Source organism: Triturus cristatus, chromosome 4_2 (genome assembly GCF_964204655.1).
Source record: "Triturus cristatus chromosome 4_2, aTriCri1.1, whole genome shotgun sequence".
NCBI lineage: Eukaryota > Metazoa > Chordata > Amphibia > Caudata > Salamandridae > Triturus > Triturus cristatus.
Window position 1 is genome coordinate 481,587,495 of NC_140586.1, and position 17,454 is coordinate 481,604,948.

The 17,454-nt window shown below is 45.9% G+C and overlaps 1 protein-coding gene across 1 annotated transcript in view; it reads left to right on the forward strand.

Moving 5' to 3' along the window:
• ZZZ3 (zinc finger ZZ-type containing 3) overlaps positions 1–17,454 on the forward strand; it is a 333,973-nt gene that overhangs the window by 179,029 nt on the left and 137,490 nt on the right. The window contains exon 9 of the mRNA XM_085602036.1: positions 374–526. Within this exon, the coding sequence (XP_085458162.1) occupies positions 374–526 (153 nt within the window). The remainder of the gene's footprint in view (positions 1–373; positions 527–17,454) is intronic.

Below are 17,454 nucleotides of genomic sequence, written 5' to 3' on the forward strand. Positions count from 1 at the left end.
GGTCCTCGTGACAATTACAAGGTAATTTGTGGTCGTGGGTGTGAATCCTGATCGCTCACATATGTAATCTCCTGTTCAGCAGAGTATAAAAAGTTGAGTGCAGTTAAAAACATAGTAGCAGATTGATGAACTGGAAGTACTTTGTGGGAGTTTGTGTTCTTGCTTACATCCATTACTGAAATATCCAAAATATAGCTAAGAAAGCTAATCTATGAAGTCTGGTAGTGTTATGGTTCAAACATTGGTCTCTTCTAAATTATTTAGTTTGCATTGTTTCTTTATAGCTGCCTTTAAATTATTGTAACTGTACCATTTTTGTTAAATCTAAAACCATTTAGAGCAAGAGCTATAAACGTCTCTTTTCAACATTTAGTCCTCCAGCAAACGACAGCACCCCCTCAACAAACACCTCTTTAGACCTTCCACTTTTATGACCTCACATGAGCCTCCGGTGTACATGGACGAAGATAGCCAATCAAGTTTTCAAAGCAGAGATCTGGATGCTGCTGCTGAAGATGACATATCGGTATGTTAATGTTAAGTTTTCTATCTTGTTATTCAAACCGTTTATCTTCTGTGTAGCATGTTTTAGACTTTCTTGGCACATAAATTGTGGAAAACTGATAAATAACTAGGATATATGTATGTCCTGGCTCGGTCTTTTTTTTATCAACCAGTGTGTCTCTTTCTATATAATGTACAGTCTCAAAATTGCTTCTCAAAGATGGTCATCATGTCACGCACAACCTGCATGCTTGTGTACACACCACATGTCCATTGAAGTTCCTTTCCTCAGTCCGTTTCGACAGGGACCTGCTGCTCACTGTGTCCCTACTGTGAATCCGTACGCGCTACCTCATTTATTTTTGCATTCTTTTTCCCAGTTGTTTTTCCTTCTCGTTTCTGGCCTTGGGCAACAATACTTTGGGTTAAAGCCATCGGTCTTGTTTCTCAAGCAGTTTGAATCATTCTTTCACACACGCCATGCATGTCATTTCTGGTGAATGGAGATGTTTGGTTTAATTTTGCTATAAAAAAACAAGATGTTCCTGAGCTTGACATGTGTTCTCCAAACTCCTCAAACCCCAGTGCAGGGCCGAGGTATTTTGTGGCCTTATGCAACCGTTTGCAGTGTGAACCTTTATCCTTTCACATGGTTTGTTTAATTCACCAATCAAGTGTTTATGCTCGGAATGATTTCTTGGTTTTCTCGAAATATTGTGATAGTCAAAGGCATGACTCAAGTGAGCAATTGTGGTGTCCACTTGAAGCCCACAATTGCTGCCTACATCCTGTCACCATTCACAGATTCCACCATTGTGTTCATTATTTTTGCGGCCTTTTTGTCATATATACAGTTTTACAGTGAGAAAAACCTAATTTGACATATCCAGGACAGTAAGACAATCCGCTGAAGGATGTTAAGTCTCCAAGGTATTTGGTTATTTAGAAATGACAGTTCAAACTTTTAGTATCACTTTCGGTCTTGCAAGGGGGGAGGGGTTGTGTGTGTGTGTGTGTGTGTGTGTACACAAAATATGTATACACTTCCACAGTCGTCCTACTGAGGTGCAGCGGTGCGTGTTAGTACGTGTGCTCAGACCACTGTGTAGTTCATTGATTCTTATCAAAGAAAAAAGAGTGCACTTCAAGATTAGCTTGCACTTGTACGGTTTATTCCATAGATACCATGGACATGTAGGGATTACAACTCACAACTTGTTTCGACATACAAAACCCCTTGTATTGTACTCAAAAACATGTTGGACGTTGTGTGTGTGTGTGTGTAGATATATAAATTATACTCGCACTCTTTCTAAAATGCCAGTGGTCGGACAATATAGGGGTTTAAAATGCACAATTGAGTGAAAAAAGTGAGTTAAATATATATTGGAAAAAAATGGAATCTGTGCTGAGTCCCTGTGGTCTAATCTGTGACGTTGTCTGATACTTGGCTTGAGCCTGCAAGATGACCCGGCATGTCATATGCGTTCAGTTATGATGCTCTCTAGTATTTTTTTCCCTCCTTGCTTTTAGCCTCAAGGTTTAAGTGCCAAAGATAAATGCTTCAGTGTCTGTTTTGCAGTTGTTTAATCTCCTTGGGTTCGGTTATCTTTTTTTTTCAGCTAGATGGAGGGAAATTGTCCAATTGCTACTACCGATTTCATGGTTTTGACTCTTGGGGGCCCATGCTTCTCACTGAAGTGGGCGGTTATTACTATCGCAGTGTCTTGGCTTCCAGGAAAGTATGCATTGGTTGGTTTGATGACTGATTCGCAGATCATGGTTCAGATTGTTTTTTCTAGATTGAGAATGTATGTTAAGTTATTTTAACGTGCCAGGAAAGAGCCTTTTCTGGTTAGAGGGTAATGCTAGTAGAATTTAGAGTGTCAGTTTGCCCTCTGTTGTAGACCTCTTGGCAAGGAATGCTTTTCTAGCATTCTAAAGCTAAATGGATTTTGCAGATGCTTTTATTGCAGAGACCTTGTGTTAAAGCTTTTGTTGTAGCACACCCTGTCTTGTGGTTAGATGATCAGTCTAGGACTTGGGGCTAAATTGAGACTCCAGCTCTCTTTCTAGTTTTTTTTGTATGTTTAGCTATTGTGGAATGTTGGTGCCTCGTAGCATGCTTGTTGACAAGATGATCTGTATCCTAGTATTTTCTGGTGAGTGCGCAAAAAGAGGGACAAGTAGTTATTTTCTGGCTTGATCTGTAACCTAGATTAATCCTAAAAGCATCAAGTAGTACATTGTGAAAAATATTAAATTTCTTCTTACTGAACCTACATTCAAGTCTTACAGTTGGGGTGGTATTTATGCTCTGGTCCCAGATCTCTAATTGATAATATAAAGTACTTCCTGCTTTCACCTGAAGAATTTAATTTAATGGCTTTTTTTGCGTTCCATAACATGGTTGTGAATCAGTGACTGCCCTTTGCCGTTCCCTCTTTGATAACCACCTCTTTCCCTTGATGTTTCTAGCCGAGCCTTTCAGAAGGTTACATCAAAGTGTTTGAAGGTAAGGTGTTTGTTTTCTCAGTCTGTCTGCATCCCAGGAGGAGTGGTTGGGTACCTTTTTAAGCTCTGGGCTCACATCTATGATCCTAGACTAAAACGGTTTTATTTTCAGCGCCTTCTCACTGTACTTTTGCAAAGCTCTCTGTTGCCCCTGAGGGTCATTTTAAGTCTGGCCCAGTTGGATTGAGCAGTCTGTTTAGGGTAGCGATTGAATTTATAACCATTTGACTTGTGAGAACATCCGTTTTGACTGCTAAGTTTGCTGTATATCTGTCGTTTGTGTATAAATACATTATTAATGGTGCCAGGAAGCATCACTTTTTCACCCTAAGGTATGTTGAATCTGTGATACTACTTTTGCCACTCATCCCTACTCTGACTTGTGCCTCTGAATTGGAGTGCAGATTAATAATAATGTTTGGAAGTGACTAGTTTGAGGTTTCTGTCCCCAATGAATACAGTTTTATACCCTTTTTCGATGTTCTCTGTATCAAGGGGTGATAATGTCCTTCAGGTTTTGCCTTTGGTGCAACAATAAGCACCCATGATTTACACGGTGTGTTAACTCCTGACCTCCATTTAATCCTGGTGACACTAGGTGCAAGTCTTGTGTGTAATTTCACGATAACAGTATAAGCAATGAGACATACATATACAGTGACTTCTAGACAGATCAGCCAGGGATTGCTGTTAGCCAGAGTTTAACATTGATCCAACTCCAATGTGATGAGCTTTGAATGTAAGAAATCTGCGTTTGCTAGGATTTCAAAAATTTTGATTAGGAAGATGAGGAAGTGAATGGGTTTCATGAAGCATTCTTTGAACTTTTCCCTGTTTTCATTTTTAGTGTTAGGGAGACTTTGAAGCCTACAAATAGTCCACCCAAATCTGTAGAGTAAAAGGTACAGTCCATTTGAAAATAATGTAAAATACAGGTCTCCATGCTATGTTGATGTGGGTAACCTCAACCATTCTGAAGAATGTGTGCCACCAGCCTCAAAGTTCCATATTGACCCGAGGCCTGGAATGAGAAATGACCATCTGAAAACTTAGAATCTGGTTAAAAGTGATACTGTTGCTGTGATTTGAAATATTTATGCAACAGTACATTCCACACTGATTTTTGTTTTTACTGCACAGTTACTTTTCTGCTTATTTTTGAATGATATATTTGTATTGGCCTAGCGATAATTTATTTGGTAAGCTGTGCCCTTCTCCTTTTCTTGAGGTGGCCCTGGTCTCCCACTGTTTTTTTCTCCCCTTGATTATTTTGTTCCCTGCTGTCTGCTGCCCAGCCTCTTGTCACCTTCCATGCACAAGAGGCATCTTTCTGGTGTTTTAGGTGCCAGAATATTGCCTTTCTATACTAGTCTTTGTACAGGGTCTAGTGAATTCTGGTTCCACCACCCAAGGCATTCTTACTTAATCTCTCCTTGAGGAGCATCCTGTTGAAGGTCTTTTTCCTGATCTTTTTCAGCTTGTGAGGGTCTAGAAAGGGCGTAGGATTAAGGCTGGAAAGCTTGCTCCATTTTGCCACCTCACATGTTTGTTTGAACTGCAGTCCCTGCCTTCCCAGCATGTTTCGGAGCTTAAAATGTATTCCTTCCTTAGATTTTCTACGCGAGCCCTCAAGTCTCAGTGCCTTCTACACCAAGGAGCTTGATACAGGGTTGACTTTGCAGACCAATGTACTTGCCTATTCATTCTTTCGATTGCTTTTCTGCATCTCACAGGTGTTCTCCTCTGAACATGCACATTGGTTAGATGCATAATGCCCTGACATAATTGGTTCTGCTTATAGACTACAGCCTCTGAACAAATACTGCAGCGGATTAGAATATTGCCACGTTTTGTTTATTTCCTCTGTCATTGCCAGTCCGGACTTCTTAGAGTATATGCTAAGGCTGGCTGCATAATGGCAACCTCTTTGTCATGCAAGCGCAGACTTCAGGTGCTGTGGTTGGTTGTATAGTGCCCATCAGTATGAGTTGTTCATGCCACACAAACATGGGCTCCTCTGGCATATTTAATGGATGACTACATGGTGTGAAAAAGTATATACTATGATTGGATATATAATTCCTATTCTTGATTGTTCATTTTTTGCTGTTGGTTTGATGTGAGAAATTAGGTTGAGAAAGGTGGAAGGCTCACTTAAATAATAAACACAATCTTTGTCAGGGGGAACCCCAAAAACAAACACTAAAGACACCGTGCTTAATACTCTGGTAACTTGGCAAAAAAAAGCATCCAGGTTTTACTTAGGCTTAATTATGTAGCACTCAAACAGTAATAAAGTGACAACACAAGAAAAATACCAAACCAATTTAGGAAACTAGAGTAAATGTCCGGAAATAAAATGACACCAAAACAAGAAAAATTAAATCGGTCGAATCTGAGATATGATCTCAAGTTTTTAGGTGAAAATAGCACTAAGAAGCACAACTCATGGGTGTCTGGCCGCACTGAGCTGGTGGGGAAAGTCCCAAGTTCATGCCGACCGCAAAGGAGCTTGGGTCAGATACAGGGAGAAGGTTAGTCCTGCTGAAGAATAACAGTCTTAAAGTCTGCAAGAAGAATTCTGTTCGCTGCAGGAAGGTAGTTGTCTGCACAGACATTGGTTGCTGTGGTACAAAGAGCCAGTTGTTGCTGAAGTTTTGCATTGGCGATCATTGTAGCCTGTCGCTGTTGGCACAAAGGTCAGGTCTCACATTGCCGGTCTTATGGACAGTTGCAGTAGGCAAGTCCCGCTTGAGCTTTCCTTAGGTGGTCATCGTGAGTGGCTGGTTTTCCGTGGGAAGAGATCACTTCATGTTTGAGAGGAGCCCAAAACTTTTGGTTCTTCACCTTTTCTGCAGGAGGCGTATACTCTGATGCTAGCCAAGGGACCAGGACCCATGGGTAACCTATTGGGGAAAGGACTCCCTCCAGCAGAGGCCAGCAGCAGGGCTCAGCCAGGTCCAATTGGTGTTGGTCAGCTGGATAGTTTTAGGTAGTCCTATGAAAGCTTGTAATCACACAGGTGGTTAGCCGGCTGACCCTTAGATTAACTCTGTGTAGCCTGGGTTCAAGGCATACAGGTCCAATCTTCCTCCTTCAGTCAGCATAGCAATTCTTCTCCTCAAATAGCAGGACAGTTCTCCTTCTGGCTCTTCCACAGGTCTAGGAGTGTTCGGATGAGTGGTTCTGAAGGTCCTATATCTGATAGACATCTAGCCGCAGATTCCTTACCTGTGAACTTCCATTTGTCAGGCTGGATCCAGAAGATTTTTCTTAGCAATACCCCTGCGCACCAGTTGGTGGTGTTGATCGGCTCCCTATGATGTCGAATGTCGTTGAGTTAGTTGTCATGAGTCCTCTTCCTCTATATAGGTGCCACCTTGGTGTGCTGACGTCCGTTTTTTCTTTCTGCACTACTCAACGCAGATCCATCGAAGACCGCTACCCCCTTTCATTTCTTTTCACACTTCTTTGTATTTTAGTCCAGTTTCTTTGTGTAGGATGTGCAAGAAGACCTAAGGGTTCAAACCGTGTGTCTCCTGCCAGCAAACCATGTCCTGTCTTGCTGGTGCCTGGAGTGCGACCACAACCCAAAGTCCTTCTCTGACTGCTGGGCCATGGTGCCGAAAGCTTCAAAGGAACGGTCCCTAAAGCTGCTTGCTGCCCTGGCATCCGGTGCCTCAGATCTCCTCTGAGATCTCATTTCCGCTCTCGGTCGAGAGAAATGTTCGAACACCGCTCTGGGGGGGTCCAAGGTTTTGTCCTCCCATTTGAAATCTTCAAAAGGGTCAGGTAAGAAACACCATAAAAAATACAAGAAGTAGGCTTTGACTTTGTCCCGTCCGTCATGCAACGAGGCGGAGGAGTCTTGGCGTTTGAAGCCCCACTCTGCAGAGAGGGTGCCTGGGTTGGCTCCGCATTTCCCGAACTTTATGGGGCAGAGAGCGACCACACTAAATTGAGTTGTATGATAACATGTCCACCATCTTTAGGCGGCCTGACCCTGCTGGCATGCCTTCGGGCCCTGCACGCTCTGCAGAAGGAGCTCCTTTGGGTTCCATGCCAGCGACTCCAGTCCCGGCGCCCAAGGCTTCTCATGGATCCGTACCGTGGCTTGTCGAACCCATTCGTCCTTTCGCAATGCCAAATACAACGTGAGCGCCTCTATGTTGCCAGCCCCATTCTTATCCCTGATGACGCGGAGCCGGTTGGGCGTCCACCGGAGCGGACTTAAACTTTGGGCTCTGTCGTATCCTCAGCCTTATTCTGAGGGGATAGGATTGGAGGAAGATTGGAAGGGGATGCAGGACCCCTAAGAAGTCCTGCATGACACCATAGCAATGGACTGGTATGAGGAACTTGTTGATGCCAGTGGCTTGGATACTTCTCTGGTGCCTTGGCATACTTTCCACTCCTAACTTGGCTATGGAGGAGGGAACTTCCTTCACCATGATGGTGCCTAGGGCTGCGGAGGTCTTGGACCTGCAGCTTCCTACTATGGCAGTCAAGACATATGTCTTGACAGAGGTCCTGGAGCCTGGTGTCTTCACCTCAGAACCCTTGCTACCATTTAATGAGTCCTTGACCGATGTTCTTCTGATGATCTGGTCCAAATCGAGCACAGGGTCTCCAGTTAATAAAACAATCGCCTGCTGCCACTGATCTGCATCAGGCGACCCAGCTTTCTTCACCTCCCACCAAACATCTGAGAGCTTGGTTGTCCAAGCCTCTACTTCCTGTGGCCTGATCCCTACCTCACCCCTGGATAGGGAATCAAAGAGGCTGGATAGCTTTGTAAATATTTTCTTTTCTTTTACCAGCCTAGCATTGTGGTCAGTAAACACTGCATGCCTATTGGGCCTTTATCTCCCTGTTTGAGATGGTTGCGCAGGTTCTTCCGCAAGTCCTGGAAGAGGCCTGAGCTGTCCTTTCCCAAGCTGTTGTAGACTGGAGGGATGCAGTAAAATTTACTATGTGCTGTGGCCTTGACTCAACAGACTTGCTGGGTAGAGCGATTTCCTCAACGGTGGCAGTTAGGTGCCACGCCTGGTTGAGAACGTCTGGCTTCTCAGGGTATGTACAAACTAACCTGATGACATTCCTTTTGATGGCTCTCATCTCTTTGGAGACAGGGCAGACGCAGCACTAGAGCACTTCAATGAGTTGCACGCTGCGGCCAAGTTCTTGGGCCTCTCTGTATCATCCTCTCCTGCATCTGCCGTTTGCTCCTTTCGTAGCTACGAAAGGAGTTTTCAACTGTGCCAGCCCTATCCTAGCCAGAGGACCACGCAAGTTAGGCAACCTCTGCGTGGCCAGGGGCACGGTTTGCCCCGACCCAGTCAGTTGGACTGCCAAGCCAAGTCGGGCCACAATCTTCTTTCCCTCGGCCACCTGCTAACCTTCCTAGTCTGATCCTTCCAGATCATGGGTGTCCAGTTGGTGGCAGGATACGACATCACCTCCACCACTGGCAAGATATCACTCCGGACAGGTGGGTTTTGCAAATAGTCGGAAAGGTCTACTTCCACACCTCCAACAAATGGTCGGCTGAAGGACGATCACTTTGCTTTGCTTTGCTTCAAGAGGAAGCCAAGACTTTATTGGCCAAGGGTGCTATAGAGAGGGTTCGTGGGGCAGAAGGCTGTGATTGCTATTCTCGCTACTTTCTGGTCTCCAAAATCCTATCCTCTACCTCAGAACCCTCAGCTACTTCCTCAAAAAAGAGTAGTTAAAGATGCTCCCTCTTGCTCAGGTTCTGTTTGCCTTGGACCTGGGAGACTGGATGGTAGCGCTGGACTTGCAGGACGCCTATTTCCATATCCCCTTCCAGCCTGCCCATCTCCACTACCTGCAGTTTGTGGTAGGCCACAAGCATTTTCAGTTTACCCTGTTCCTGTTGGGCCTCACCGGTGTCCCTCGGGTGTTCACCAAGGTGATGGAGGTGGCACTGCGCATATCGAGGTTTCCAGTCTTCCCCTATCTTGACAACTGGCTGTTAAAGGTGGGCTTGCCCCAGGCAGTAGTCTCCCACCTCCAGACTACGATAATCCTCCTGCATTAGCTGTGGTTCACTATAAACGTGCAGGAGTAACACCTAACTCTCTCTGGCACTCCCTGTCATTGGAACCTTTCTGGACATGGTGTCATTTCGGGCCTATTCTACTCAGCTGCAAGTCCAGTATATTCAGGCTATGATACCTCGGGCTCTATCCTGGATTTCGGTGAGAATGATTCTGAGGCTGCTGGGCGTCATGGCCTCCTGCATCCTGCTGGTGAGTCATGCCAGATGGTACATGCGGGCTCTGCAGTTTGACCTGAAGTTCCAATGGGCGCAGCATCAGGGCAATCTCACCGGCCTGGTTCCAATTTTGAGGGAACTGCAAAAGATCTGCAGTAGTGGTTGACAAACTGTGATTGGGTCAGAGGCAGACCCCTCTCCCTTCCCCAACCAGATTTCACAGTAGTGACAGACACGTCACTTCTGGAATGGACGCCTATCTGGGGGAGGCGGCGATTCGAGGACTTTGGTCTCCATCGGAAGATGGGCTCCATATCAACTCGTTGGAGCTCTGTGCGATCCGATTTGCACCAAGAGTCTTCCTACCATACCTCATTCAGGTGTTAATGGACAACACCACCACTGTGTGGTACTACAACAAACCAGGCAGTTTGGGGTCCTGGACCCTCTATCAAGAGGCCCTACACCTTTGGACTTGGCTGGAACAGCCGGGCATATCTGATGGTTTAACACCTGGCCGGTTCCCTGAATACCAGGGTGGACAAACTCAGTCATCTGTGCCTAGCGAATTAGGAGTGGTGTCTCCAATCAAATGTCGTCAGTTTTGCTCATTGGAGTTTCCAAGGCGGCTCTCGCTCGTTGACTCTTTTAGTCTCAAGGGGAGCTCTGGCCTCCTGTACACTTTTCCACCCATACCATCCTGTCCGGAGTGCACAAGAAAATCAGGAGCGACCGGGCACAAGTCATTCTTGTGGCTCCAACTGGGCATGGAGCGTTTGGTATCCGGAGCTTCTGCAGGGCACGGAGGGTTTGGTATCCCGGGCTTCTGCAGATGAACATTGATCCTCTGATCAGGCTGCCCCTTCGAGAGAATCGTCTGCCGCAACAGCAGGGGAGGATCACCCACCCGAACCAATCAACCCTCCGCTGCCTTGCGTAAAGATTGAGCGGCACCAGTTGATCGCACACTTTGGGAGAAAGGTCGAATGCGAAGTTATTTTAGCAGCCAGGCTCCCCTCCACTAAGTCTGTATACGCCTGCCGATGGCAAAAAGTTTGTAAATGTTGTACAGAACGGTCTGTCGACCCTTTGTCTGCCTCCCTCTCTGACATTCTTCTTTTCATCCTGTCTCTTGCCAAGCAGGGCTCTGCTTTGGGCATTCTAAAGGGTTACGTTTCTGCCCTTTCTGCCTTTTTGTGGTTGCTAGACCAACCGTCACTATTTAAGTCTCCTATTGTACATAGATTTCTGAAGGGGTTTACACATTTATTTCCCCTATCATCTTGCCCCAGTGGGACCTTAACTTGATCCTCACTTATGTGATGTTTGCACCACTGGAGCCACTGCACAATTGTCCCCTTGGGCTGATCTCCATTAAGACAGCCTTTTTAGTGGCAATAACCTCTGCCAAGAGGGTGATCGAGTTGGAGGCACTTTCCTATCAGCTTTCCTACTGCCTGACTTTCCAGAAAAGGTAGTGCAATAGGGTTTTGCTTTGCTTAAAGCTGTGACACCTTTCCACCTAGGGCACTCTGTCACCTTGCCCTACCTTCTATGCTCTTCTGCATCTTTCTATGGAAGAAGAACGTATCCACCGTCTGGACCCAAAAAGAGTGCTATTGTTCTACCTTGTTCCGTGAGGGGGACCAACTCTTTATGGGGTATGCTGGAGCAAAGAAGGGATGAGCTGTACAGAAGTGTACCATCTAACAATTGTGTGAGAAGTTGGCCTGGTATATGCTGTCCACTAATTAAAGTGAGCACCTTAAACCAGTCCAAACAACCCTTATGGTGATTCAAGAGGGCAAAGATAACCTTAGAAAGCTATCCAAGTGGTAGCTGTGGAGAGCAGCCTTCAGGTTTAGTCTTGAAGGAATGTTAAGCAGCTTGTTTTACCAGAATGCAACCTTACAGCATTGGTTAAATGAAAGGAGAACCATACAGTTGTTATACATAAATGTATTTATAAATAGAACACTCTCTAGTATGACACAGTTTCTCCTACATGAAGATAATCACAAAGCACACAATACTTGCACACAGAAATGACAGTAAATAGCACTAATACACAGTGGGCCCCAGGGGGGGGACCAAACCATATACTAAAATAGTGGTATGAGAACCACGACTCGAGTCGAGACAATGTCGAGAGGTTGTAGAATCGCTGGGACCCCAAGGAACCACCCAAGGTGAGTAAGTAGGAAACCCACGGATGACGGGTGCAGTGTGTGAACACGACCGCTTGCTCCGTACAATTCTATGGAAAAGTCGCAGTTGATGTTTTAGAACACCCTTCCCAGTGGACATTCAAAGAAACCCCGTGGAAGATAAGAGGTTTGAGAGCCACCCCACCTGTGGATACCGAAATACCCAAGTTACCTATCCAGGGAAGCCGGGTGCATAGGTCTGAAGTGGCGTCAGAAACCGTTGTCGAAACCAATGGAGGACTTCGAAGAAGAGCCGCTGCTGGAAAGAAGAGAAGTGTCAGTTGATGAAGAGTACCTGAAAGCAGAGTGGACAGAGTCTGGGTCACTTGGGAGTGACCAGGGGCTCAGTAGACGAATGCCCACCGATGTTGGGCGCTTCAGGTGCGTTGGAGTTCTTGACTCTGCAGCTATGGGGACCAGGAAACGTTGAGGACGACCAGGAGCCGGATAAGAGCTGTCCCATGAAGGATGTCGAGAACTGAGGTATCGGTGTCCGGTAGAAGCACCAACAAGCCCTGGCGACGGCAACCCACGCGGGAGGTCAAGGATGTGTATGGTTCAGACCAGCAAGGTCCAGGAGACTCACCACAGCAAGGGGAGTCAGGGCAGGCCTGGAGCAATCAGGGGAGCCCAGGAAAAGCAAGGTCGACCCTCAAGTGGACCCACATGCCAGAGGCACAGGAATCGCAAGAAGACCTCGAGCAATTTCGCCAAACAGCAGCCCATGGAGCACTCGGTGTAAGGAGGCCGTAGTTCTTGGTAAGAAATGGTGCCAGACGTTGGGGCTACTCGGAGCCCAGTGCACTTCTTTGGCAAATGCCAACAAGCAAATGCACTTGCAAATGTATGCGGTGCTTAGGGGTTTGGGTATTGCAGCCCCCCACAAGGGATTCTGACAAACTTTGTGAGAGGGCAGCTCGGACCTCGAGGGACCTAGAAACCCACCTCCTGTGTTGCAGAAGCCTTCGTAGTCTGTAGGAGCCCAGAGTTAGTAGACCGGACAGCAGTGTTGCGGTGCCTGCGAATTTAGGGGAGCGACTCCTTCACTCCAAGGGAGATATCTTTAGTTGTCCTTGATGCTCCACAGGTCCTGCACGGATCCTGTATGGTGCATAGGCACAGATGATGCTTCAGACTGAGAGGGAGATGAAGTCTGGCCCAAACTCCAGCGAAGTCCAGAGTGTCCAGATGGTTGAAGTTCAGTGGTTTCTGGTTCAGAATCTTATCCACGTCGAATCTAAGGTCCTACAGCCAGGAAAGCCCTTTTGTACCCACAGGAGAGGGTTGGACAGATTCAGGGGGCGCTCCCAGGGGAGGGTCTGGACAGTGGGGAGGTTAGTCTCATGTCCTTTGGCCAGTTTTGTGCCAGAGCAGGGGACAAATGCTCCCAGGACTAGTTTGAACTGGACTATGCACAGGGACACCAAATATGCCCCTCATGCAGACTTTCGGTCACTGGCAAGCGCACCCACCCAGCCCTAATACACTAAATCCTGTCTGAGAGGGTCACACCGCCCTGTGACAGGATGCCTATTCTGTCTTCCCCTGCTCGAGCTTGGCTCAGCAGCAGGAGGGCAGAAATGTCTCTGGTCAGCAGCAACCATTTTGTGCTGCCCGGGACTAGAAGGCTGGGTGGTTGGAATCATACCTCCCACACTGGTTACTGGCATGATTCCAACATGTTTGGCACCAAACATGATAGGGTTTGTTTCAGCCGTTTTAGAGTAGGTCCTCACGCGGTCGCATAATGCCACTCTATATGTTGTAAGTGGCTGCCTAACTGATAACCCGCGAGAATGGACTCGGTAGGCTGCAAGGGTGTTCTGCTCATGCAGTGGCACCCTCTCACTTAGAACCAAGCACCCTGCCCTCAGGATTGTAAAAGGCCTTCTAGAGGGTTGACTCATAGGTTTTAAGTGCAGTGACCCTTAGATATAGTAAACCTATATCTTACGTAAGTGGTGCATGAACCAACCTACACAGACTGCAGTGGCAGGCCTGTAGGTTCCATTTTGCATGACCTTTCATGGGTGGCATAAAAACATGCTTCAGCCAATGGGAGGCCTCTGGGGTACCTATGCCCTGGGTGCATAGGTGCCATATACTAGGGACTGACAAGGGTACCCCAGTATCCAATCTGGAGTGTACCAAAGTACATAGCATAACAGTTTAAGGAGAAAGCAGATAGACTGGGTCCTGATTAGCAGTCAAACTAGTCAAAACAGTATTACATCTATAAAAAAGTGGGGGTAACCATAAGAAGCAGATCCTACTTTCCTACAAATGGGTTATCCCTTGTATTGAAATCTGTTACACTCTGGTAAAGAAGTGGTCTCCTGAAGGCCTCTGAGCTCATTCCACCAGAGCGAAGTCAGCCACCACGGCTCTCCAGAGTGGGTCCCAGTTCTTGACCTCTGGCAGGCAGCTACGGGCATCCCTGCACAAGTTTGCTCAGCATTATTGCATGGACAATCCGGTCCGTAGTAATGACCTTTTTGGCCGTTCGGTCCAACAGGACTTTCTGGTTAAAACCTTTCCGCATTCCCTTCTCTGTGGATGGCGTCTGCTCACAGGTAAGGAATCTGCGGCTAGATCTCAATCAGGTTGACAAGTTACTTACTTTCGGTACCGCCTTATCAGGTAGAGAAATGATCTAGCTGCAGATTCCTTACTGACCCACCCATCCCCCTCCTCACTGTGGGTCAGTTCTTCATGTCAGGGCTGTTCCCTTTCAGGGCCCTAGTTGTTTAAACACACCATTGTCCGTTAACTTCATGGATTTGCACTTCTGGCGTGAAAAGTACTGCCATCAGCGCGCTGAGGAGGCTCCTATATAGATGACACGGATGCCCTATGATGTCATTTGGAATCGACCGACGCAACCTACTGGCATGCAGGAGTACTGCTAAGACAAATCTTCTGGATCCAGCCTGACACCTGGAAGTTCACAGGTAAGGAATTAGCAGCTACATCATGTCTCTTCCAAATAACAAGTTACCAAAGGTAAGTACCTTGTCCTTTAATAACTGGTGTGAGCCTTAGTGTTGGGGGATTAGATGACCTACCCCCAAAACTGGTTGTCTGTTCTTCTTCCTTTCCCTGGTCCTGGCTCCAAACTGTCTAGTGTGACAATGGCAGGCCTGTGTTGGGTTCCTTTTTGGATGCTGCAGGCAGAGTCCTTTGAAGTGTAATCAGGAGGGTGTACAGCCCTGCCGCAGCCATCCTGTCGGGAAGACCCCCTTTCCCTACACCTAAGCCTTCTTTGTTCACATGTGTAGAAGCAATACACAACCTACATCAGTAGAGTCATTCACAGACATGTGAACCAGGACGGTGGAAGAAAGGCACAGTTGGTTTGGGCAAAATAAAATGCAAACTTTCTAAGAGTGGCATTTTCAAAATTGTGAATTGTGAGGACAGACACTTGAACCTCAGTCTGTGGACTAACAATTCATTATGTTCTGTCACCACTGTTATTGATTGGGCATTTTTGTAAGTTTCACATCAATAAAAGGTTTTGTTTTTGAGTTCTATTTTGAAGGTTTTCAAAGTCTTATGTGCACTGTGGAAGTGAGTGATCTAAGCCTGATTTAAATGAAAAAAAAATAATAGTAAAGATTTTGAAGATATGGCATGAACAAAAAGGTCCACCTTAATTTCTTGAAAAGCAAGTTCACAATTGAGGGTGAATGTCGGTCTACTTACATCATTTACAGGCCCTATGTATACATAGTACTATTTACTAGAGACTTGCAAGTAAAGAAGGAAAGTGCAATGATTCCTAATGCCAACAAAAATGAGTTCAGCAAAAATCAGGGAGTGAAGGCAAAAAGTCTAGGGGTAATACCATGCCAAGGATGTCTGGTCTAACAAGTGGATTTTTCAAAGCAGATAGCATTCCTGGTTGTATAATTCCAATGTCCATGCCCATTTCATTAGGTTGCTCTTTTATCAATCCTGTGTGAACTGCAGAAGGTATGCCATGGTTGATGCAAGACTATTCCCCAAACCTCTGTACAGCTCCCTAACCCCTGTCAGTATGTTTCAAAAGTAGAATTTAGACCCTTTCATAGATGATAGGTATTCACAAGTGCGACAGTATTCATGCTTTGAGCAGTCTACCATATAAGCAGCCAAGCATTTAAGACAAGCCACTCTTTTTTTTTTTTTTTTTTTTTTTTTCATCCTTTCATTAGCAAGCGATCCGTTAGCACCCATGTCACTGTTTTAACTTCAGTCACATACAGCCACAGCGATTAAAATATGATGGAAGTATGCCCACAAAATAGTACCCATCTAGGCTTGATGGCTGTCAAGGATGCTAAAAAGATCAGTCTTGTTCTTGATTGCCTGGGGAAGGCTGCCTACATCACAGGTGTTACTCTTCACATAATAGTATAGGTGCGAGATAACAAGTATCTCCTTGTTTCCCATGAAGGAGGGGTACAAACATTAGCGCTTGGTTAAGTGAAGGGTAATATTGAAGTGATCAGCTAGGTAAAAGGTACCCCTTGACATCAGGGAAGAGAATGTGTAGTATGCAGAACACAATCCAGTCTTAAGTTTCAACTGCTAGAGGGGAAAAATCTGGATCAAAAGTTGTATTTAAGGGATGAAGAATGCAACAAAAAAGGGAACACATATTTTGTGACGCATCCATCACTTGGAATCCCTCCACATATATGAACTAAAGAGAAACTAACAACTCAAGAGTTACTTTGTATTGCATTGGGAAGATCAGATAACCTACTATGGACAGACCACCATCTTGGCAGTTTTACAAGATCTGTCCACTCCCTTTGTTGGAATTCATGGCTTTTGCTTGGCAAATTAAGATGCCCAAAGTTTGCCCTCCTTTTCCCAGAATGGAATTCAGTGTTCCGGTTTTTGCCGTTTATGCCTACTGTCAAGGTGACTCCCAGATGACTGCAAGCACAGAGATGCATACAATAGACGGCAAGGACATGTATTGAGCATGGTGTCTTACAGTGCACTATTGAGCAGCACTTGAAGAGCTACTGGAGCGCATACAATTTTGGTACATCATGGTATCGCTCATGGTACCAGATGTAGCAACAACACACACAAGCACTTCGCTATCTATAGTACTCCCACAGATCAGTGCGCTACCTGTCCGCAAATACACTTCCAGTGAATACATCAAACTGTAGATTCCACACCATGTGTGTATTCCCTCGAACATCAGACTGGATCTGGAAACTTTTAAGCAAAATTCCTAACAAAAAACACCAGTAAATGACGTTATGCGGCTTCACGCTAATGTCGTTCTGCTCTGGAAGTGACCAGTGGAGCCACATAAAAGCGTCACCCATACACGCTGACGTCCATTCCTTTCTTTCCTCGCCTCCTGAGCTTATTCCATTGTCTTTTAGTCTTTTTTTTAAAAAAAACATTTCTATACAGTGTGCACAGAAAAAAGGAGCCTCATTCCCCCTCAAACAATTGGGTACAAGCCATGTAGGCACTGTCAAACAGATGTTTGTGGCAGACATTCATAAGGTATGCTCATGGTGCCTGGAGGCAGAGTATGATTCTGGGGCCTATAACACCTGTTCTTTAAAGAATCCAAAGGCCGTATGAGACCAAGTTGAAGTTGTGTGTCCATAACCGGTCAAAAGGAAAGTCTGAATCCTGTGTCAGATCATCTTCGCAGTCAGTCTTTGGGTAAACCCAGAAAGGAGCATAAGAAATTGAATCGGGTATCTACCCCTTCCCAGACCTCTTGAACTCAAGAGAAGGCTCAAGGTCATCAGCGTGCCTCACAGTCAGGCTTCCAATTTCTATCAGAGCAGATTCCATATCTAGTTCCGATGCACTCCAACTTTCCAGTCTGTTGGTGTTGTTGCAGTAAGTGGAGGTCTTTAGGGAGGCAATGCTACCTATTTTCTGGACTTTACTTGTTTCCTCTGGCATATCTCCGGGCCCCAAGGATCCGTAGGGGCCTTTAGTTGAGCTTCTGCCAGCAGGTGT